At 31.7% G+C, this 23,925-nt stretch overlaps 1 protein-coding gene across 4 annotated transcripts in view; it reads right to left on the reverse strand.

Moving 5' to 3' along the window:
* Positions 1-23,925, reverse strand: part of LOC132757688 (RNA-binding protein Musashi homolog Rbp6-like) — a 110,090-nt gene that overhangs the window by 80,464 nt on the left and 5,701 nt on the right. For all 4 annotated transcript variants that reach the window (XM_060749043.1, XM_060749045.1, XM_060749041.1 and 1 more), the window contains exons 4-5: positions 19,494-19,578; positions 17,666-17,707 (exon numbers count right to left, since the gene is read on the reverse strand). In XM_060749043.1, coding sequence (XP_060605026.1) covers positions 17,666-17,707; positions 19,494-19,578 — 127 coding nt within the window. The remainder of the gene's footprint in view (positions 1-17,665; positions 17,708-19,493; positions 19,579-23,925) is intronic.

Below are 23,925 nucleotides of genomic sequence, written 5' to 3' on the forward strand. Positions count from 1 at the left end.
CAAATTAAAACAACCAATGAAATATTGCTTATGAGGGATCAACCCTTTTCCAGACTTTTATTCCAGACTGACCCAAAACATGATTTCGTTGGAAAAAAACAATTTATTGAAAATGGAAAGCGGCCATTAAATACTTTTCAAACGGAGATGAAGGAAAGTAACGTCAGAAATACATGAAAGTCTTAGGATGACAATTATTGTACTGAAACAAAAGTTAAATAGGAAAGCGCTGGAAATAAAACCATTCCAGAAAACGATGGAAACTTGATTATCGATAATGACGTTGAGTTTAATTACTGCCACTGCACACGCCTTGTGTAAGTTGCTCTTTATTTAGATTAAAAGGTGTCGTGCCTGGCACATATACCAACAATTAGGAAACAAAAGCCTTAATCAACCTTACAATATTTTCACTATGAGCCAATCAATTGATACGATCCTATCATTAGAAGAGAACAAACTGCTAGCTTTTATACACGTTGTTAGAAATTTACTAAATACACATACAATCCGTGCTGTTGCATATTTGATTGTTTTTTATTTGAATAGAACAGCTGTTCAGTGATGTAAATATCGTACAAAACCTGCCCTAATACGATCAATCTCGGGGACGTAAAATGGCGTAAAATCAATTGGTTTATTACGAATGAATTACCCTTAAAATAGGATAAGACATGTAAAACATTTGTAATCAATGAATAATGAACTGTACACTAACATTAATGAGCTCGGATCAAAAACAGGCAGAAAAATGCGTACAAACTACCATCTCTGATAATACCAGCTGTTTAATTGGATACGATATCTTTGATATCGCATTTTGTAATTGATAAATCCAGCATACTAGACTAACTTAACTGTAACATTCTCTAATCATAGGTATTAAAAGTATTAAAATGTTATCAAAATAAAATTCAAAAAAACTTGAATTAAATCTTTCCAATCTTAATATAGAATAAAGATTGCTTTCAAAGTTAATGGCCTTTTCCATTAATACAAAATGTATCAGTTTTATAAATGTTTTAAATTTTATAAAAACTTTTAATCATGGCAAAAAAAAAACTGTTGTATTTTCTATTTTTTAAATAGGAACCAACACCCTTTAATTTTTTTCCCTCAGCTTTACGTTTTAAACACCTTTCTGATTTCGCAGTTACCGAAAATAAATGTTTAAGAAGTGTTATAACCATTGCCAAATTTGTACATGTAAAGTACAATACATGTGCTGACAAACTTTCCGATATATATCACAATATAATGGCCGATCATTATGTACAATTTGAAAGAAATTACTGTCGGCAACAAGTTTTGTTTTCACAGTTAGGTACAGTCGACAAACACTGTATCTCCAGATCACAATGCATGTTTGCTTTTCTTTTCACCGTTACAAAACATGAAAGGTTTTCTCTATGAAAGCTATGTAAACTTTGACATAAACATTTCCTTTAAATTAGAGACCTTCTTATATAAATATATCTACAAGTGGATACAAAATATCAATAGACAAAAACTGCGTATTTACTTATGAACAAAAGTTGAATGATTGCAAGGCAGTTAGAAAAGACCAGTGTCGAACACAAACGGAAAACTATGTTTATTCTGTTTGTTCTATACAGAACGTTCTCACGCAAGAGGTTACGCAATAAATTCTTACTTTGCAATAATATTTCATTTAATTTGTACTTATATACAATACCTTGGTTCATATTATAAGTCAATTTTAACCTATTAGTCATGTCTTCAAAGTCACAAATACCTTAACAATAACCTCAGGCTTTCAGATTCATATCTCTAATAGACGCAAGCATCTTTTGTAAAATGGGAGAAAGAAATTGCATCTTTATAATATAAATCTATATAAACAAAATCGCAGCGACATATTCATTCAATTTAAGTTACATTTCTACCATTTCTTTCTCCTTATAAGATGCAAATGCACTCACAAACAGATAAGAAGGTTTTCTTAACCAAATTGCCTTTCAGAAGAGAGGAAAAAAACGTCTTAAAGTAAAGCATCGTTCTCTTTACTCTGTAGAAAACGATACCTTAACACTTCGTTACCAAAAATAGATGTTTCTAAGTCTCTGGCATTTCCATAATCCGATCCAATTAGAGGAAACCGTTAGAGAAAGAAGAAAGATAGTCGATAAATATTGAATTTTTATACCATCACAGATCCTGACGTCGCTTGATCCGAAAGCAGAATCTCTGCCGGGCTGAGTGAGATATTGTCTCTTATGTTTATTTGATCAGTCGGTCTACCATACAAAACTAAACAAGCATTTTATACAATTAACCAAAGCATGGCTTAACCCCTAGACTTCCATATATCATATTACAAAAATAAAACGACCAGTGATAAATCAACTATAAATGTACAAGTTTTATCAGCAGTATCTTAATAAGATACAACCAGAAATAATTGAATGACAAACTTTTTTCTATAAATCAAACGTATAAACGAATTTTTCTACATTAACCCATCATGCTTTCCGATATATACAGTCATTCAGTCATTATATTAATGCCTATGCACCCAAGATTTTTAATTTCTAACCGCATCTGATATAAAACAGTGCATCCCGTTTTTAGAATCTTCAGGAAGTGCGTCTAGTTTTTGTGCGTTTTTACCGTAATGGCAGCTGGAACAGGTTCTGAGGCTTTAGATCTCAGCGGGTGCGCATCGTCTGTTCAAATTTCATCTTCAAAATCTTATCGTTTAAAACTTGATGATAAGCATTTGAGATATTGAAAAAACTTCTTCTTAGTTAAATCGCGAAATGAAATTAACGAGGTTTTTTTAGTCTCAGAAGATAGATGCTATCTCAAATTGTAAAGGTTCCCACAACAGCTTTACTTAAAGAAGAACATTGCATTCCCAAATATATCAAACTTATCAACCTTCATCAATATCTACTTGATAAATTATCTGAAGAGGAACTTCAAGAATACACCAGCAGAAAAAGTTTCTTTCTTTTCTCTTCAACAAAGAAAAATCCCCTCCCAACCATCAATGGAAAGCATATAAAGATTAATAGATTATTATGTAATTTATATAGCTTCAAAAAAATATAGAAACTTGCTAATGGATTCTCTCTGATGTCACTTTACTTAATCTAAAACCATAACAAATAACACAGTATGGTAACACCAACCAAAGGTAGAGGTCAGAAAAAGATACCAATACACCAACTATCTAAAATTAATCAGTCAATCACTTTGTAGCTATGTTAAATGATAAGAATTGTGATGGAAGCATGAAACTTAAGGTATGATGGATGGACAAACCAACTCGATGTTACAACATAAATGTTCTGCAACCATAAGGAAATGCAATCATCCTTTTTTTTCAAAAGCTGTATAGTAAGGAAATTTTGCCTTCTTTGCGAATGGTATATTGAGAACGACTATCATTCTATTTTTTATTTTCCATATCAAAACAGCATTTCTAGGTCCGCCCAATTATTATCTGCAATAATTTAGTTCTCTAAATTTATTACATTAAAAGTGCCACATTTGAAACGTTGATTTGTTATTTTTAGTCTGATTTTACTGGTCCTTATATTTGATATTAAATCACAGGGAAAGTGATTTTAATAGCGATTGTGTATCAATATCAGTGTTTGTGTTTTGTTTTTCAAATTCCTGCTGCTTCACCAGCTGTGATAAATGAGAAGGTGCAGAATGATTGATAGATATAGCAGGCACAAAACTCTACACTCCGCAAGTAGCCCTAGAAATCAATTATGATTAATTGATTAATGTTTCATACGGATCACAATTTTCACCTGATTCTCTGCCAGATACTACCTGCAACTTTTGTTTTCATTTTACAGACAATGGTATTCCATATATTGGCATTCCTGTTAAAACTTTTTTTCCAATGACTCTTTATACAATCAGTTTGAATGTACAACATAGTAATTAAAATTCAATTTTTTAAATAAATTAAAAAGAAACATTTGAAAATGCATGTTATAGTAAAAGAAAAATCTTTAATATACATGTATAACCACATAAACAGTAGGGATCTAGAAAGAGGAAATTATGTGAAGCAGTGTGGTGTCATCTCTTAAACATTCACCTTGCAATGCATGCATGTCCTTTCAAACTTACAGCAAGAACTATAAAAATCTGGCATTTTTGTAAACCTTTTTAAATCATCTTCTATAATGTTATCAGAATTTTAACTATTACTTAAGGAAAACCACATGCTTTAAATCAGAACAATGACAAAAACATCCCCCTCCCCCATGTTTGTCCTGATTCTATTACTATTTTCCTTTAAGCTATAACTGGAGTTGTACTATTCACATTAAAGAGAGAAGTTTCTTGCTTATCATTTGCCAGATCTCTAATCCAAGCAGATCACTGCAGACTCAACTCCTTCCATTAATCAAACAGATAATTATAGCTTTTTTTAACTCCAGCTAATTCCCTGAAGAGTTCTTACTTCATGGCAAAAAAAAATACAATCATGCACACGCTCTGGCTTTCTATATGTAAATAAAGGATTGATTGTCAAAAATTTCAGAGGATCATAAATGCGGCTAGAACTGTGTCTCTGAGTAAACTTTCAAACATCACAAAGAACTCGAGCACTGACTCCTGTTCTAATATCTACATGATCTACGTGATATATCTGCAGACAAGAAACAACATACTTACTAATGAACCAACTAATTTCTGTCAGCGAGTGCAAAAATCTTTAAACCTTGAGAGGACATGTAATCAGTACATCAATATCGAGACATTAACAAAATATTAGTTAAGCCACATAAAAGCTGATGAACCCTACTACTAAGCAGACGTCACACAGTGAATAAAAAATGGTGGGAATTGCAGAGTGCACTGTATTTCACCATGATGGTCGGAGGAAAATGAAGAATTACATCATGTCAGAATCAGTTTCAGTTTTACACCGGATCCTCCAGTTTAGCACCGGATTTTCCAGTTTTACACCGAACCTCCCAATTCTACACCGAACCTTCAATGATTACATAATTTTACAAATCCTGATAATACTACCATACATATAACTCTGACCTAAGGAATTTGATTGGTCAAAAACAAGCACAGAATTTGCACTGACCAATGAAAATACTAAGATCTCAAAAAAATTATTTTTAAACTTTCAGGCCAGTAACACTTGATAATTCAGAGTTTGAAACTTTGAGCAAGCACAGCTATCAATAACCGAAGATATTAATGAGCGAAAAAGGGGGGGAAAAAATCTTGAAATACATCCAATTTTTCTCTCCATAAATAAATGGATTCGGATCACCAGCATCAAACAGAAGCCATGATACATAAATAGCCACTTACAGTATCAGGGACAGAAGTTGTATGACAAGATATGGGGGGAGCGAGGGTAACATTTGACATGTACCATTTGCTGTATACATTTATCTCACAGTCTGTGTCTAGTATCATACTCCCCTAAAAATCTCTCTCTGGCAAATGCCAGATGTTATTTTGAAGTATGTAAGAAATTTCCCATCTACCCTTGTATATATAGATATTACATGTCATTTGAAATGTTAATAATTAGACTATTAATGTCTGCTTAACCTTTAGCCCTTAGCCTTTGCCATCATGCACTTCTTGTATTTTAATACTAGAAAATCCCTTAGAAAGAAAACCTAACATAGGACAATATTTTGGTCCATTTTTATCACCTGACATCAAGTATGATTTTTTTTCTTCAGAAGTCTCAACACCTATTTTTACTACATTTACATCTATTCAAAGAACGCCTGCTGTGTCTATTAATCATTGCTCATTTTAATTTCCTCATGATTCTATTCAGAGTATAAATCGTAAGTTAATGCTTCAAAGAACTGTAATGGCAGAGATTAAAGCTAGAATGATGCTAGGAATATAGTGGCGTGAATACATGTTGCCAATAACGTCCTAATAACAATCATCCTCATAATAAGCGTACTTTAATTTCAACTTTTGATTGATGAAAAATCAATTAGAATAAACTCTCTTAATCTTAAAGGCTTAATTTGGTCTTTATACAGTGCTTTCTCATTTAAATGATATATTTCAATAAAAACCATGTGAATCTCCATTACAGAATATGATTTCTCCAACTTTGAACATAAAACATTGATCTTGCCAAGTTCATCTTTTATTGAAATCTCATAGTAGCATATATATGATTCTAGGCCAACTTATTTAAAAAACCACCAAACTAAATGGTCAAACTTATCCAACTAATTTAAAAGACCATCCAACTTATCTAAAAGACCACCAAACTAAATAGTTCAACTTATTTAAAAGACCACCAAACTAAACAGTTCAACTTATTTAAAAGACCACCAAACTAAATAGTTCAACTTATTTTAAAAGTTCAACTTATTTAAAAGACAACCAGACAAAATTGGCTTTGTGAAGCTGACCATTTTGACAGAAAGTGCAATACAGGTTTCGGATCCACTGCATTCCATTGCTTTTATTTCTGGATCTTTTCTTAAACAATTTTTAAAAATCGGAAATCGAAAATTTTTGGTAAAATATGGGCTCTCAAAACTAGTTACTGCTGTAGTTGCTAAAAACAAGGAATTTAAAACAGTGACCTCCTTCATGCATCAGCTACGACTGTACATGTGAACAGCTGATATTTTACTTGTTCTTACGTCACACCATTTCGTTTCAAGAAATCAGACAAAGGTAACTGACAAGTAAGGAATGCCAAAAAATCCTTCTCAACCTTCTCCTATCACTATGAGAAACCACAGGGCTGGAATTTTTACATACTGATAATTGTTATACAATTGCTTTATTTTTACAAGGCGTTTGTTAAAACCAAAACATTTCATGTTTTACTCTAGCCATGAATGTTCCCCCTTGTTTTCAGCAATCATGATTTACGTGCACCTACAATCAGTTGCTGGAGACAAAAAACACTTTGAAGAAATGACGTTTGTTTATACATAAGTAGTAATTGTATGCAAACTTTTTCGTAGGTGTAATGATAATTAATAATGTTGTTCTTCTAAAAAATGATTTTATCAATATAAACTCTGTCCGAACTGTTCGGTTGCATTAAAGTTAACAAAAGATTATACTTTGCAGTAATATAATAACAATTAAAAAATATGCGATCTGATAAATATCATAAATGAACTTGTAAGTTCTTAAAATCTTGACAAAACCATTGCATTCATTAAGAATTTTTTTTTTAAATAATGTACTAACTGAAAAGCAGACAGTGCAGACCATGATCAGATTGCCTAAGTGTGCAGGTTATCAAGGTCAGCAATGGTCGAGCATAAGCGCAGTATCTGAACATTGCCGCAAGCAGGCTTAGGATTAAAGCCATTTCTTTTACAGAATCATCATCGGAACATCATAACATGGTAACTTTTAGACTACAACTATCTGATGTATGGCACATGTCATGTAAACTTCCCACTTGATTACACGTTATCTCCTTTACCCCATAATTACATGACTATGATTTTTTCCTCTTTTTTTTTCTGTCTTGGTTTTTCAGACTTCATTACTTTTAATCATTTATAGTTCATTCTACTCCCAGAGAGCACCAGATAGACAACTTGGTGAACTCCTTATTTGCTTCCGTAAAAAGCACTTTGAATTGTTCTAATAGAACAATAAATACAGGACATGTGTTATATCAAAATAATAACTGAACACTGCATAATGATTCTATAAGAGTTACCTTAAAAAATGATTAAAAATATTAGTTTAATACAAAACGACTTTAGAAACAGAAAAGATGGTTAGAGGAAAAATAATTATCAGAAAATAGGGGATCTTAGTTTCACTAATGCACCTGTTACTAAACAAAATACAATCTTTAGTCAAATAAACCCAACGATTCTTAACTCCATTTTTTTTTTAAATTTTATCCATATGTTTCGTATTGCCTAACTTCAGAATGTTTTGACAAATAACTTACTTTTGAATGCTACCGCCGATCAAGCAATTACCATATGTTAAAATCAGAAAACCAAATTTTTTTGTGTCCTTCTCTAAGAACAGAATAGTTCTCAGTTTTATTTCATCAAGCTGAATGAAACAAAAGTGTAGAATATGAATTAAATGAAGTAGAAAGCTAACCTTTACAGTGGTGTTGGTAGAGCCTGGAGTAAAAGCTGCATGTGCTGGAGACATCATATTTCGAAATAAATGAAAATTTCTTATAAAAATCCTTGTGATAGAGCAAATAACACCTTGCCTTTTCCAAACAGACAAGACTTAACAAAGACTAAGCTTGAAATGACTTAACACCAGGGGTGCGAGCCAAACAAATATTTGTTCTAAAACTGTTAAAAACGCCTCGGATATCATCTATTAACATAATTATGGTGCAATTTCCTCGACTATTTCTTTTGTCTCCACGTCTTTTTCTCATTTTTTTCAATCATTTTCTTTTCTTTAACATAACAATACAAAAAATTGAGAAAAAGTCATTTTTGTGATGATTTTTTTTTACTGTGCAAAAGAATGACAATTAGTTAATGAATCATCGAAAGTTTTCTTTAAAGACTTCACAAAGGTGCTTCTGACTAGGGAATCCTTAAGAAAATTGACACACGATTGAGAGGGTAGCAGGCAATTATTTTTGACGAACGTTTATCAGACTGGTTGACAATGGTATGTAATATTATAATCCACTTCAAGGTTGCCATTGTATTAAAGACAAGAAATCGTCAAATTATACCTCATTATTACCGACAGATAAATGGTCACTTTCCCTCGGGGAATCACTGACATGTGTACAAGTACGAGGGTGATAAAACCGACAGTTTGTCACATGAATCCTTTAACAAATTACCTTATTTAGCATATCGCTCTCTCGTAAAAATTCTGACCAATACATGTACCATACCCACTGCTTATATCAGATGTGTTGTGTAATAATTGACATTGTGAATTCAACACTATTATCAAATGTAAGAAATGAAAGAATTCATAAATGTTGGCTACTACACTTTAGGAACCAGAAGCTGGTCTCCTGGTCACCCATTAAGCTGAAGTAATACCTTCTAAGGCTCCTATCAGTCTGCATGCAACTAAACCTTTAAATCATTACAGAATGCATATTTACTGTTGCTGAAAACTTCCAGGACTTGCAATGCAATTATTTTCGATTTTTTAAAAATTTTCATCAATGTCATCGTAACTTTTATAATCAAACAGTACTTAAATTCAAGACTTTGTGAGAGTAAAAAAAATAACAGATTATTCTAATTCTAATAAAAACAAACCCTAACCAACATTTAATGACATTGTTTATGGCCGTATTTAATTTTTTTTCTTTTTTAGAAAAAACAAACTTCAGTTTTCAGTTTTTTAATAGCATTAGGGAAATCAACGACCCTTTGTGACTGAAATCTTTAAACAGTTATAATAATACTGCTCTCAAAGGGGCTTTCAAAAATTCTTTATATTTCTCTATTCATTAATAAATTACATGGACAAACATTATATATCGGCATAGTAAATTACCATTTATTTACAGTAAAGACCCGTTACACAACTGTGTGAATTTACCGCGTTTTCCTTTATATAGAAGTCTAAGCTTTTACTTTGGAAGCCAAATAAGAATTATTCTTAAGTAAACAAAAAAGTTCAAAGTGGCATGAAAAATCGACAATATTTCTAAAGACCGTACCATACAAGAAGCTTGTTCAAATAGAAAACTTTGTGACTTTATACTAACAACAATGGGCGCCCCTGTTTGCCTACACTTCTGACCTGTGTTTACGTTTACAAAGAATAAACAAATACCCTGTTGAAGATTTCAAATATTGGACATGTACATGGCTCTTTGCCATGGCAACATTATATACATGTTGTTACTTGTGATTCTTTTTTCAGAATAATCAAAACTTTATAAATTCAATTTCTATATACATGTACAAAGTGTATTATCAAAAAAGTTCCAATTTAAATAAAAACTCCTTTTTTAAGGTGATTAAATTAGTTTTCGGTTTAATTTTTCTTCTCCCAAAAATTACCTCAATCCCTAACTTTGTTCCTTGCATTGATAGCTTCATTTAGTGCACTGATGAAGATTAGCTTCTACGCAAAACTGACAAAAAAACGCTCTACAATCATTCACTTTCTGCCAAATGTTTGCCACAATATACCGAACAAATTGAACAAAATCGATAACATATCACCTAATTTGGTATTTGCCACAGAAAGAATTAAACTTTGAAATTGAAATTCATGTAAAGACGTTATAAACACGAGGGACTTTCCTGACAGTTTAGCACACAATGATTTATATGGCCAAATTTACAGTGCTAGCAGGCAGTAATGGGATAAATATTATAGTTCTTTCCAAATTTGGCCATCATTTTCTACTTTGTTAAATTTCTGAAGAGACAAAAAAAATTAACAATTTTAAAAAAGAAACTATTTCTAAAACCCCCCTACTGCTCCAGTTCAAAATAACAAAATGTTTAAATGAGTTTAGTTTGTGAAGAAAATTAATGCAGTTATATTTCTTTGTTATGTACATTAGTAAATTAAAGTGACTAATTTAAGATTAAATTAACAGTTGTTGAAATTGTCACTTTTGCCAGTTGTGACTTCAATTTTCTTAAGTCAAGCATTTTCTTACCATGATCATACTTGATCATGATCATAGAGAAGACTTCGTTGTTGTTTTTTGCTTAATCATGCTTTCTAGCAGCAAATAACAGAAGACAACATTGTAGATTTTATGTTTCGACAAGCTCAAGTGAAATTGCCATTTCAAGTTAAACTAATTTACTCTCTTCACTTATCAATAAATGGGTTTTTAAGTAAACATAGAATGTCAGTACAAACTGGATCAATTCTTATTAGGTTTTCTAACCATCTCTCAAAAGCAGATATTTGCAACATAAAGAGGACATCAAACATGTATTAAGAACACGAGATACAAAAATTAAGTGAGCACAGCATTATGGGAAATTAGTACAACAATGTGATGTAAATTGTATAGTAATGGGCATACTATACAAGAAAAGAGTTCTACTTCGGTTATTTTTTAGTTTCTGCTTGGTTCGAAAGTTAATTTAGTACAACAATGATGTAAATTGTAATGTAATGGACATACCTCTACCATAGTGCAGTAATGCATTAACTCCTATTAAATTATATTAAGAGTTAACCCGTAACTGCATTAAGGTGACAATACTCTACAAGTAAAGAGTTTCTGTTTAATTTATAACTTAGTTTCTATCCATCAGAACAGAGACCACAAAAAGCATTGGCATATACCAAAAAAGTGACACAAAAATGTCAAAAGGTTACCAAACAATGCCAAAGTATGCCCATTCAATGCAAGAAATTAGCTAAACAATGCTAAAAAGTAACCAAACCCTGGTTAGCATTGTCCTTCCATTAGTAAGAGAACCTGGGCAAGGCCGCTAAAGAAGGCTGTGCAATTCAAGTCCTTTTTGACTGGCTGTTTAATATACAATGTATGTATCAATTTGGGACAAATTTGAACAATGCCATATTTTTGTGAAACCTTGTACCTATTATATATGTATAAGACAGTAGTAGGTTTGGGAATACAATAGAGTACGTACAACCCTTATGGTTTGAGAGAAATCACCATAACAGATGCTCATTTTAATTTTTAAGGACAATATCAACATATTAAAGTTTAGATAGAACATTCTTTTCTGTAATTTTTGTTCTTTTGTTGTAACTGCTGAGAAAAGGAAGAAATTCACTGGGTATCAAGACGGCAGGGGTCCGATGGGAACAGTTTAACATTTGATATTGAATGCTGGACTGTGATTGAAATGCCGTGCTGATTGTATCTATTATCATGCAGGAATACCCATCCATAAAAACACCAACTTAATCACTTTCCAACATGAAACACAATTCTTACATGAAACACAATTCTTAAGCTAACTTGCCTATCATCAGAGGCAGTGGAAAAAAGAATAAACCTGACTTTCACTGGGGATTCAGAGGGGAAACATCAAATCAGTGAAAATTCAAATACAAAAACTGAAATTTTATTGTTCGAAACAACAACACTTCCTCGGCTTAAAATTTCACATCTTTTCTCTCTCTTTTTTCTGTGATATTCTTCTCTTCTGCCGTCAGCACGATTGTTGACTTAGGATTTTCCACCCATTCAATCAGGCAGGGTAAACACAATAAATTCTCTATCGGACCCCTGTATGTCCAGACAATTTTCTCCACTCTATCAGCCCGCTGCCATTGAAAATCATGATTCAATACAACTGGACATCTAGTGACCAGAGATGATAACAGGGTATTGATTGTACAGCTATCAGCTATAATTAAATATCGCCATTAAGCCAGCTATACTACAAACTGACTGTTTTTAGCATTATCTGCTCAACACAGAAGGAATTTCTGGCTTCGTTTTGCCCCGCAAAGGCCAGATAACGTAACTTACGAATGAGTGGAAAGTACGCAAACATTACACTAACTAAATTCCAACCGATCCGGTTTATAGGAAAATTGATAAAATGATATTTAATTCGGCTTTTTAAGTCCACCTGATTTAATTTAGTCATGATTAATGGTGAGGTTTTCTCTATGTATATATATACACTGGGAAAATCGGTGTATTTTTATCAATAGCTCTTCCAATTTCTAAACCAGTCTCTTGCCATTATCAAATCTTGCTAGGCAAAAAGACAAAAATCAATTTGATATATGGGTGAATTAAGTATGGCTGCCGGAACTGTTTTATATTAGAAGAAAACAGAAATCTTTTTTCTGTCTTCGGTTAGGTGAATATCTGGCGGTCAGTATCGCATATTGTCTCCTTAGTGCAGTAACGGGTTAACTCCTTATATAATTTAATATGAGATAACCCGTTACTACACTAGGTGACGATTTATACATTTACATTTGTCTCAATGACCAACGTCTTGCCTTTAATTTGTGATAAAGTCCCACTGATGATCAATTACTGATCACAAAACCTTCTATTGAACTAAGACTTTTTTTTCATTATGTAAAATAGATGGTTCTCCGGAATTTCTTCATGATTAAAAGCTGAAGCTGTGTCGGCTACCAGAGGACATGGGGAATGTAACAAACAAAGTCACTATTTCCCACAATGCCAGTGGGACAGTCATTAATTATCTCAGATGTCAGTACAAATCAAAAACCCCTTTTCTTCTAAATTTTGTCTTGTCCACACTGATAACATTGACTTAGCTAATCATTGTACAAGGGATCATGGGATTTGAAAAGCTTTCAAATAAGCTGTCAAAGTCAGCAGGTCACTGATGACAGTTTAAATACATGTGGAGGATACAGAATAATTTTTGTATCGCTGGGCTCTTTAAATGCCGATTTTTAACAGTATTTTTTCATTTAACAGTGTTTTCAACCATTTACCACATAAAGTGTTCCTGGATATGAATCTGTTTCTCCACAAGTAGGTGTCAACTTCTCTACCTTATTCATTTCAAACATCAGTGGAGAACTGATCATATATAAGACATGTTGACCTCAACAAATATTCAAGAGAATCATCCATAATAAACAAAGTTCATCCCAGTGCCCAAACTTGGGAAACCAAAGTCTGCTGACCTAGTACTCTTGCTATCAACCTAATTGGGTATGGAGTCTTTTAAATACAAACTTAGTCTGGTAACGGCAAAAAATTTAACCCATGTGACCAGTGCAGATCAAGATCAGGCAGCCATTTATTTGATCATGGACAACACTATTCACTTAATACATGTGTTAAAATTGTCCTTATGTTTGATGAATGGTTCATCCCAAAATGAAAGCTCATTATAATCAAGACAAGTCCATTTAAGATAATTAGGGAAGGTAAGGGCTAAATTACCTATAGATGAGATGATAAATTGTACTGAAAACTTAAACCACAATATGTCATATATTTGTCATTACATAATACACTATCACCAGCCTGTTTATCAATTTGCATTAAGTGAATGATATATTAATATCAAAATGAAAAGGTAGCATCGTCTTTACGAGAAGACTAAATTTCATTGCTTTATGTAATGTAAAGAGATCACAATCATTTATCAAAATTTCGTTACTTATATACAAATTTGAACTACAAATGTAACATTACCGTATACATAAAATCGGTAATACCTAGGTCGTCTCGAAACGTAACGACTATTGTATATATCTGACACTATTTTATCACTTGTCGTTCAGTACAGGAAAATGTCACACACTCCTTTTGAGGCACGATTACGACCTAACAATATCTGTACAATGGATTTTCTTAATCTTATACCATTACAATAGTCAAGTTTTCTATTCAGGACCCTTCTTTTCATTAAATAAATATTATTCCAGCAAAACTTAATCCCTTCGCATTTTAATACCTTCTCGACAAAAAAAAAAAATGTGTCAGTTTTTTGCCTTCTTAAGAAACAATATAAACATTACATCTAAATCTGCAGACTAAAACCCTTTCTAAAAATATTGTCAGAAGTAAATGCTGTTTAAATATAGGTTTCAATAGAATGAGAGTTTATGAATGGGGTTTATTAAAATAATACTCTCTTCATCTTCATGTACATTTAGATATTTCCTAGTTTTATTAACTATAAATATATATCAACTTGTTAGACATTATTCTTTATTTTTTACCCCCTTTCATTTATGCAATGGACTTTTCCTGATTTTGACTTTGGAATATTCAATTGTTATTAAATGGGACTTCAACATACTGTTAATAGTAGTTAGGCAATGGTAACACTGCATAATTGTGCAAAGGCTGGCGCCTGGCTCTATCCTATTAGAGAAAATGCAAACAGTAAGCCATTTTAATCATAATCATGGAAAGGGTACAATTAAAAAATTCCTAACAGAGTTGCCAAAGACAACAGAGTTGTTCACATCAGGTAAAAGAAACATTCTTTAACTAACAAAACAATATACCAAAACAATTTTCAATATAACCACCACTAATTGGTTTGAAATTTTATATAATCTTTTATTATGGGGCACGTCATAAATATATTGTTATGTTACGATGTGAACGAGGAAATAGGAAAGGCCCGAGTACGTCATCGACTTACGCAGGATTCTCAGAATACGTAGAGACTACATCAAACTAGTGTCATACTGTGCAAGGTGTATACTATCATGAATTCATCATTATATCTTCATATAAATCAAAGAGAAAACGCAAACAGTTCCCCGAATTGCTCGGAATGCTAAACGAGCCTGTTTTTTTTCTAATTCTCCCCACCATGATACCTATCTAGCTAAGTCGCTACAAATGTTCGTAAAACAGTAAAGAGAAGTCTGTCTACGAGAGTTTCGTATTTTTGCCTTGATCTTGAGCGATGACATTATACGTTGTTTGACAAATTGGTGCGTTCTACTTGAGCATCCTTATACCCAATTTCTTAATATCATCATAACACTTCTTATACATTACTGAAAGGTATAATATATTAATATGTGTACTAAACATGCGGCATGTATCAAGGACATGTATATGTATATCCCTATAATATAGAAGACAGGGAGTTTCCCTTGAAGCGGAGGATGGCGTCCTCTTAAATACCAAGTTGCAGACGACTTAAAGGAATAGTACAACATTGACCTTAAGTTTCTATAATTATAGCCTTTTTAAAGTAACAATGAAAACAAATATAAAATTGTGTGGGTTTTTTTTTCTTTTGTCAATTTACCGTTTTTTTATTATAGAAAAAAAAAGAATAAATAATTTACATTTGTATTCTTATTTTCATATTAATTTCAATAATATTTTCCTTCTCTTTTGACCAGGATAAATTCCTAACACTAAGCCAGAAATGATCTTTTGAATCATATTCCAACCAATCGACAATTAAAACATGGAATATTCAGAGCCATCAGAAAATATAGATATATTCTAAGACACAAATCACTTTAAACATAAGCCAACAAAATACATATCTCGCATGCCCAGATGACAGGTTTAATACCCTCAGCATTAAGCAAATGTTGCAGCTAGATTAAACGCCTTAAGACCGATTCATTAAATTATTTCTGCGAGAACTTGGACCTTTGTCGAATAGTGGAAACTTTCTTCCCTGAAAAGAATCCCTGAGATTTTTATTTATCTACAGGGCTGCCAATGTAATCTAAACTACAGATATGCTTCAATATTTCGGGGGAAGAAACCATATTGTATTAACGCGTTGGTAGCCAATACTTCTGTTAGACGCATTTTAAACAGTAACAAAAAACTGAACGCACTCGTGCTGGAAAAACCAAAAATCGAGAAAACAGCTGTGCACAGTTTCTTCCTGTTTCCAACAGAAATACATAATGGCATCTGGTTCAGACGAAAAAATAGGCAGAGAATATGAAAGAGTGCGTGTTTACTTTGCCATGAAATGCAGATTAATTTATAAATTGTTAAGAATTAAAAAACGCAAAATAAACCATGACATTGCCGTATCTCCTCTTATTGTTACATAAACAGCTTCGCACACATAAAAAAAACCCTATCTTATAAATAACTTTGCTTCACTTTCAATCTATTCCAGTGCTTTAGGTTCTACTTTATCAAAAGATTTCATTTTCTGGGCCAAAGAAAAAAAACAACATACAAGCTATATGTCCCAGTGGAAATACAAGACACGTACAGATTAGTAAGCAAATGAGAAATCTTTTTTATTCTTTTTTTCCTTCAGATTAAATTTTCAATTCATACTGAACCAGCAAATTAATTGAACACTATCAAGGGAAAATGGTTCTTCGCTATTTAAAAACTCATAAAACTTTCCCTTGTCATAACAATGAGGCCTGTATGTCTAGAAAATATTACCATAAATACTACTATAAATATCAACCAAGTAAATGTAATAAAGAAAAACATCATTTCAAGAAAAACTCATTATCCAGTTTACATTTTCCCCTATTCGATCCCCATGCCATTGATATCAAGATTTACAACAACAACACAAATTAAACTTTATGCACATTAATAAAGTTCAGGACACTATTGCATTTAACCCTTTGTATATTACTTTATTCCATATTTACATAAAGTATAACTTTTTTGTACCATTTTTTTACCTCCTTAATAACTGTCACCTTCCATTTCATGAAAGAAAACATGCATATATAGCAATAATATAACAGTGTAATACTTAGAAATTGTCAGAAACATCAGTTCAAGCATTGCTTCAAACCAAAACAGTAAAGAAAATGAGAAAAATCAAATCTCGAATGGAATTTTGCCAGTCTGCTAATTCCCAGTTGGATAAATCGATGTTATTTTTGAAAATATTTGTGTTTGGAATTATGGCCCTGAACACTAATGCTAGATAAATACACGAAAATATGAAATACAAGATCAAAGAAATGAAAACATACGAAGCTGACTAAATCTGATGACAGCAGGCCAACAGAAGAAAAACCCAACAACTTCTGTCAATGAATATGAAAGTGGATCGCAAAAAAGAAGTGAACAAAAGCACAACTGCTGCTGTCTATATACATGTTATCGACAACCTTTAACAATTTATCTTTGAAAAAAATAATTATAAGATTAAGATTCACGTTGTATACCTAGCACATGTTTTCATCATGTTGAACACTGTGATAAATATATATCATGATTCATAGCTTAGAAAACTGTTTAAAGCATTAAACTTGAATTAATCAGAGCGAAGTCAAAAATTGGAAATGAAATGCTTACCTTTGGCTGTGCTTTTCTAGGGAACGCCACTTTTGGGTCAACCTGTGGATAGACATAATAAATGTTCTCCATTCTTGACTCTATTCTGAACTGGCAAATATATTCAATAAATTTTAATTATATTCCAAGGCTCCCGCGACCGGTTTAACACGAAAATGCAAACAAATTAGTTTGGTTATAACACTGTGTTGTTCAAATATACCAAAATCCACCTTGTCGAGTTAAAATTGCTTTAGTTAATACCGTTTGCCCAATTAGTAAATAGAATGTCGATGTGAAACCATAGGAAATCTATCACAAAAAGATGTATAAAGATGAACTAGTATGACAAAACAAGTCCTAAGTGTCGCGGTCAGGTGCGTAAAATCGGTTGCACTCGAACGATTATATTCTCCTTCCTGACACAATTTGACATCTATATGATACCGAAATCTCACAAAATGTGGCAGGATCAGTCCTATGTATATACTGTTGGAGACACGTATATATTAAATATGCTACAATGTAAATGTGCGACTTCGTTAACAGTCCAAAGAAAATTGACTTGAAAATTTGAACTGGAAGAGTTTTAAACACGCTGCTTCTATTTGAACATGTACAGAAGGGACTTACGTAGCAGATGGGGAACAATGGTAAGTGACGCCCTCTTTTTTTCAAAATTTACAAACCCGCAATCATTGGCAAATATTAATAAATATGAAATCGAACTTTTCTTTTGTGATGTAACCGTTGGTTCGTTTTATTGAATAAATAAGTAAACACACAATGTTTGAGAAAACTTAAGCCCCCTTCCTGAGTTGGAAATAGCGTACAAAATGCCATAATGGCTTCAGTTCTAAATATCTATTCATGGCGTTCAGTAGACCTTGTAGAAAGTACACAGGTGTAAACATTTGTGTATGCACAATCGTCAATCAATTATAGTTGAAAAAGCTTATCAAACAAACCGTCTTCTACATGAAGAATCTATTAATTTATGACAGTAAATATAGCCATATTTGACCTCGTTGACTGACAATAAACACTGTATACATAGCTCACAAAAGTGGTCATATAAACATCAAAAACAAGTCAATAGTGACAGAACAACAAATTTTTCTCTTTTTTTCGACCAATCAACATCATGTATAATTATAGATTAGCATAAATCTGACCTATCCAAAAACTAATGTGTAACTTATATTATGAATTCATAACGTATATATAATGACCCGATTTCTCATATATACCATTGATAAGAGTTACATGTAATAAAGCAATGAAGAATAAACATGGTCTAAAATTTCTTAATGTCATCTCAGGGTGCAAATACAGTGGACTTTATTCAAACAGCCTATCAAAGATGAAGTGATCATGCTCATAAAAATGTCTTACAAGGCAAACATCTCTTCACAGATGGTAGTTACTCTATACAGATTACTATCATTTTCATTTGACCAAGTACATATTATAAAATATTTACAACTGACTTGGTATACAATGTATAAAATTCATGCAAGAAACTTCACAGCTTATGAAAGCTTAATATCAGATATCTTAGACATTGTGAAAAGAGAATGACATAACATTATCTCCCTTTTCAAAAATAAAATTTGCATGAAATAAAGGCAAACTATTGCACTTTTTCCCTCGACTTACAAAACTATTGGAAATTGCCCAAAAAAGGTGGAGATTTCTAGCACAATGCCAGTTATGAGGCTTTTTTCTGATTGTATTTTTCATTAATATATAGATGTACTTTTAGATCAGAAAAATTGAAAGCTTTTAAACTTTTCTTATTTTCAAGTACCATTATTTATAATTTAAATAAACAAGGTTTTCAACTTACTTGTTTTCCATCCAGTATATGAGGTCCATTTTCTAAGCACTGATCTACACTAATTGGGTCTTTATATGTCACGAAACCAAATCCCCTGAAAAAAAACAACAACATAAATTTAATGAAATATCATACATTTGACATTAAAAATTATTCTTTAAGACACATCCCACGAGAACAAACTAGACTAAAGAGCAGACAAGAAGCACTAAAGTGAACTTTTCTTACAGTTCTATGATTTTGACTGACTTTGCAACTGATATTCTTCAAATTGAAAATCACATATTTTTCAAAAAATATTTACCATTGATATAGACATTCAGTCAATGGTTATTGCAAAAGATGTGTGAGTGGTTTGTTTGTTTGTATTTCTACATGTAGATGATCTATTACTACAAGTAAATTCCAAGTTTTGAGCAAATCATTACTCAAAAGACCTGCCTGTTTTAACACCAATTTTAATACAATTTCACATTTTTGGTCATATCTCAACTGTTTACTTTAAACCAGCTTTCCTGGATAACTAACCTGTAATGTTTGGGATCTAGTAATTGTCACAGAGAAATTTTGTCTTACCGAAGGATCAAACCTGAGTGACCTATTGAGCTAAGCAGGCAGGCAGGCTGGCAGAGGACCAAACAAATCAAAATATAATATCTGTTTAATTTTGTCCAAAAAAAAGTGTATTTTCATATAAAAATCGAAATTATCGCACAACTAAAACCAGATTAAGAAAGCCTACTTTTCTTTCAGTTAATCCTTTTCCTTCAGGGAATTTTCATTTTTTCTTCATAAACGGATGACACGAATTTCCAAGCCATGGAAATATATTTTTCATCTTTTTGTTTATAGGCAGGGCAAAATGAATTTTGTCTGAGATATATACATATATATATATATGGGAATGTTTTCTCTCAGGCCGCTAGAGAAAAAGGAGATAATTCTAAATAATCTAATCTTAGACTGATATCTTTCAATGACCATGAACAAAACAAGAGAATACTGCCATTTATGGCAAGAAAAACAAATGCAAAAATAAATGTTTTTTTGTGTGTTTGAAACCATACAAAGACGTTTTCTAATTAAAAGAAGACAAATTAATTTACATTATACAGGACTCAATATTTTCGCTCAAAGTTGTATAAAGACATTTTTCCAAGGCACCAGTAGACCTAAATATTAAATTAAGGAATTTTCTAAAGACTTCTGAAGATATTCTTATAGATTTTTTATTAACCATTTGATTATACCGTTTAAGATGTTTCTTAATTTTCAATTATGCAATTGGAGATGTTCTCTAATTTTACAATTATACCATTTAAGACGTTCTTAAAATTCAATTATATTATTATTTAAGATCTTTTCTAAATTTTCAATTATATTATAAACTTAGTGGTTTTTCAAACTTAATTGATAGCCTCTTGATTTTGGGGAAAATTGTAGCTAAAATTGCTTATCTGGGAAGTAAAAAAGCTGGTTTGGAAAACTGCATGATTTTTAAAACAAAATTTTGATTGAGAGGCCTCTGTTATATAAGGTGAAAAGTCATTGATTAATTATAATAATGTTTGATTCTGCTGAAAGTTTTTCCTCATTTAATTGGGAAGATGCCTTAACATCCTGATTTTTGGGAAAAATTGCAAATATGGGATGTAAAAAGTATGTTGGCATGCATTAACATAGACATCCACAAAATTAAACTAACAATCTTATTTTAACTGTCTGGCAACCTTTACCAAGTTCCCATTTCACTATTTTTTTAAAGAAAGTGGGAAAAAAAATACAAATATGAGGATATGCAGCTCCTATAAATTTAGGCCCAAAAAAAGTTCTGTTTTGTGTACCTGTTACCTTAAAATTCTTTTTTAATTGCCAACCCTCGACTTTTACCAGCCTTTCTGATTTTTACATATCATAATATGTAATTATATAATGTTATAATTGTATAATAAATTATTACCAAACTGTCTTTTTTTAGGGTTTGAAAACCAGGAATAGAACTAATTATTTTATTAATATTTCCCCTTAATGTGACATGCAATTTAATTTTATTTCGCTTTCAGACTGAAGTATTGGTCGAGCATCTGGGCTGGTCGAGCACAGGTACTGTGACTCTATATATATGGGAATGTTTTCTCTCAGGCCGCTAGAGAAAAAGGAGATAATTCTAAATAATCTAATCTTAGACTGGTATCTTTCAATGACCATGAACAAAACAGAGAACACTGCCATTTATGGCAAGAAAAACAAATGCAAAAATAAATGGTTTTTTTTGTGTTTTTGAAACCATACAAAGACGTTTTCTAATTAAAAGAAGACAAATTAATTTACATAATACAGGACTCATTATTTTCGCTCAAATTTTTATAAAGACACTTTTCCAAGGCACCAGTAGACCTAAATATTAAATTAAGGAAAAGTTTCTAAAGACTTCTGAAGATATTCTTATAGATTTTTTATTAACTCTTTGATTATACCATTTAAGATGTTTCTAAATTTTCAATTATGCAATTGGAGATGTTCTCTAATTCTACAATTATATCATTTAAGACGTTCTTAAAATTCAATTATATTATTTAAGATATTTTCCAAATTTTCAATTATACTTCAAACTTAGTGTTTTTACAAACTTAATTGAGAAGAGTACATAGCCTATTGATTTGGGGGAAAATTTTAGCTAATATTGCTTATCTGGGAAGTAAAAAAGCTGGTATAAGTTCAGATTTTTTGGGAAAACTGCATGGTTTTTAACACAAAATTTAAATTGGGAGGCCTCTGTTATATAAGGTGAAAAGTCATTGATTAATTATAATAATGTTTGATTCTGTGCTGAAAGTTTTTTTCTCATTTAATTGGGAAGAGGCCTTCCCATCCTGATTTTTGGGAAAAATTGCAAATATGGGAAGTAAAAAGTATGTTGGCATGCATTAACACAGACATCCACAAAATTAAACTAACAATCTTATTATAACTGTCTGGCAATCTTTACCAAGTTCCCATTTCACTATTTTTTAAAGAAAGTGGGGAAAAAAATATAAATATGAGAATATGCAGCTCCTATAAATTTAGGCCCAAAAAAGTTCTGTTTTATGTATCCCTATTAAACTTCTATTTTAATTGCCAACCCTTGACTTTTTACCAGCCTTTCTGCTTTTTCAAAACATTAATTTTCTTACAAAATATGTAATTATATAATATTATAATTGTATAATAAATTATTACCAAACTGTCTTTTTAGGGTTTGAAAACCAGAAATAGAACTAATTATTTTATTAATATTTCTTAATGTGAAATGCAATTTAATTTTATTTCGCTTTCAGACTGAAGGGTTGATTTGTGTTAAATTTACAATAGCATCAACAAAGATATTTCTAAATAGTTTTTATTAACCCGCATAATAACCTAAAAACACTCATAAATTTGACATTTTTTATCTTATATTGCAAATTCATATGACCCATATTCTACTTTTTCTATTCAAAAACTTAATTTGATCCCATTTTTAAACAGTTTCTATTTAAATGATATTTCATACAATTTTATCAATCATAAAAGTTTTACACATTTATTGACCATAATCAAGAAGCTCTGTTGCAACACAACAATTCAATATAACCCATTAAAACATTCAATCATAGAAAATGGTTGCAATAAATAGGTAATACACGCTTATAATAGAACCCATTTGAAAGGGAACTGTGAAGGACTCTTAAAAAATACGCAAATAAGCCATTATCCAATTTTATTTTTTCACTCTAGACTATTTTATCTTATCGGTGAATATTTGAAAGGAGCTAATGAACGCTTTAATTGTTTGCACAGCGTATTAGAGAAAAATTTCACAGTGAACAATGGCCGAAAATTGTGTGTACACAGAACACAATGGATCAGTGTTCTATATTTACATTTAATATTCATTTTTCATAGCTTGAAATGAAAGGGCCATTACTCGTGTAAGTCACAATGCAAGATTTCAGTCAAATATTGCAATTACATTCACGATTTAACATATATGTAGGCTTTAACGATGCAAGGTGGACCTTTAACTTGGAGAAAATTTTAAACAAATATTACATTTTTATCTTGGAAACAAACGTGAACCAAAGCCCTATCATAAAACGTAATCTCCAGATTAGTTCTTATATTCATTTAAAAATTTACGGGTTTTAAAAGCAATGGCGGCCCCATGATATGGGTTCATGATAAACTCCCCATATCAATTACCCTTCAAAGAGTACTTACTGTCAATTTCAAGCATGCAAAAAATGCATTTCAATATATATGGAAAGATAAAGAAAGGAAAACTAGTGAAGGTTAAGACCGCTAACCCTTCGTTTCACGATAAGATTACAATTTCAGTTCGCTAATCAGGTCCCAGTTTGCGAGATTGAAGAATGTTTAAGAGCTACCGTCTAGCTGAGTCACTACTGTTTTTCACCGA

The sequence above is a fragment of the Ruditapes philippinarum genome, unplaced genomic scaffold (assembly GCF_026571515.1).
Source record: "Ruditapes philippinarum isolate M1 unplaced genomic scaffold, ASM2657151v2 ctg29_1_1_1_1, whole genome shotgun sequence".
NCBI classification, from domain to species: Eukaryota; Metazoa; Mollusca; class Bivalvia; order Venerida; family Veneridae; genus Ruditapes; species Ruditapes philippinarum.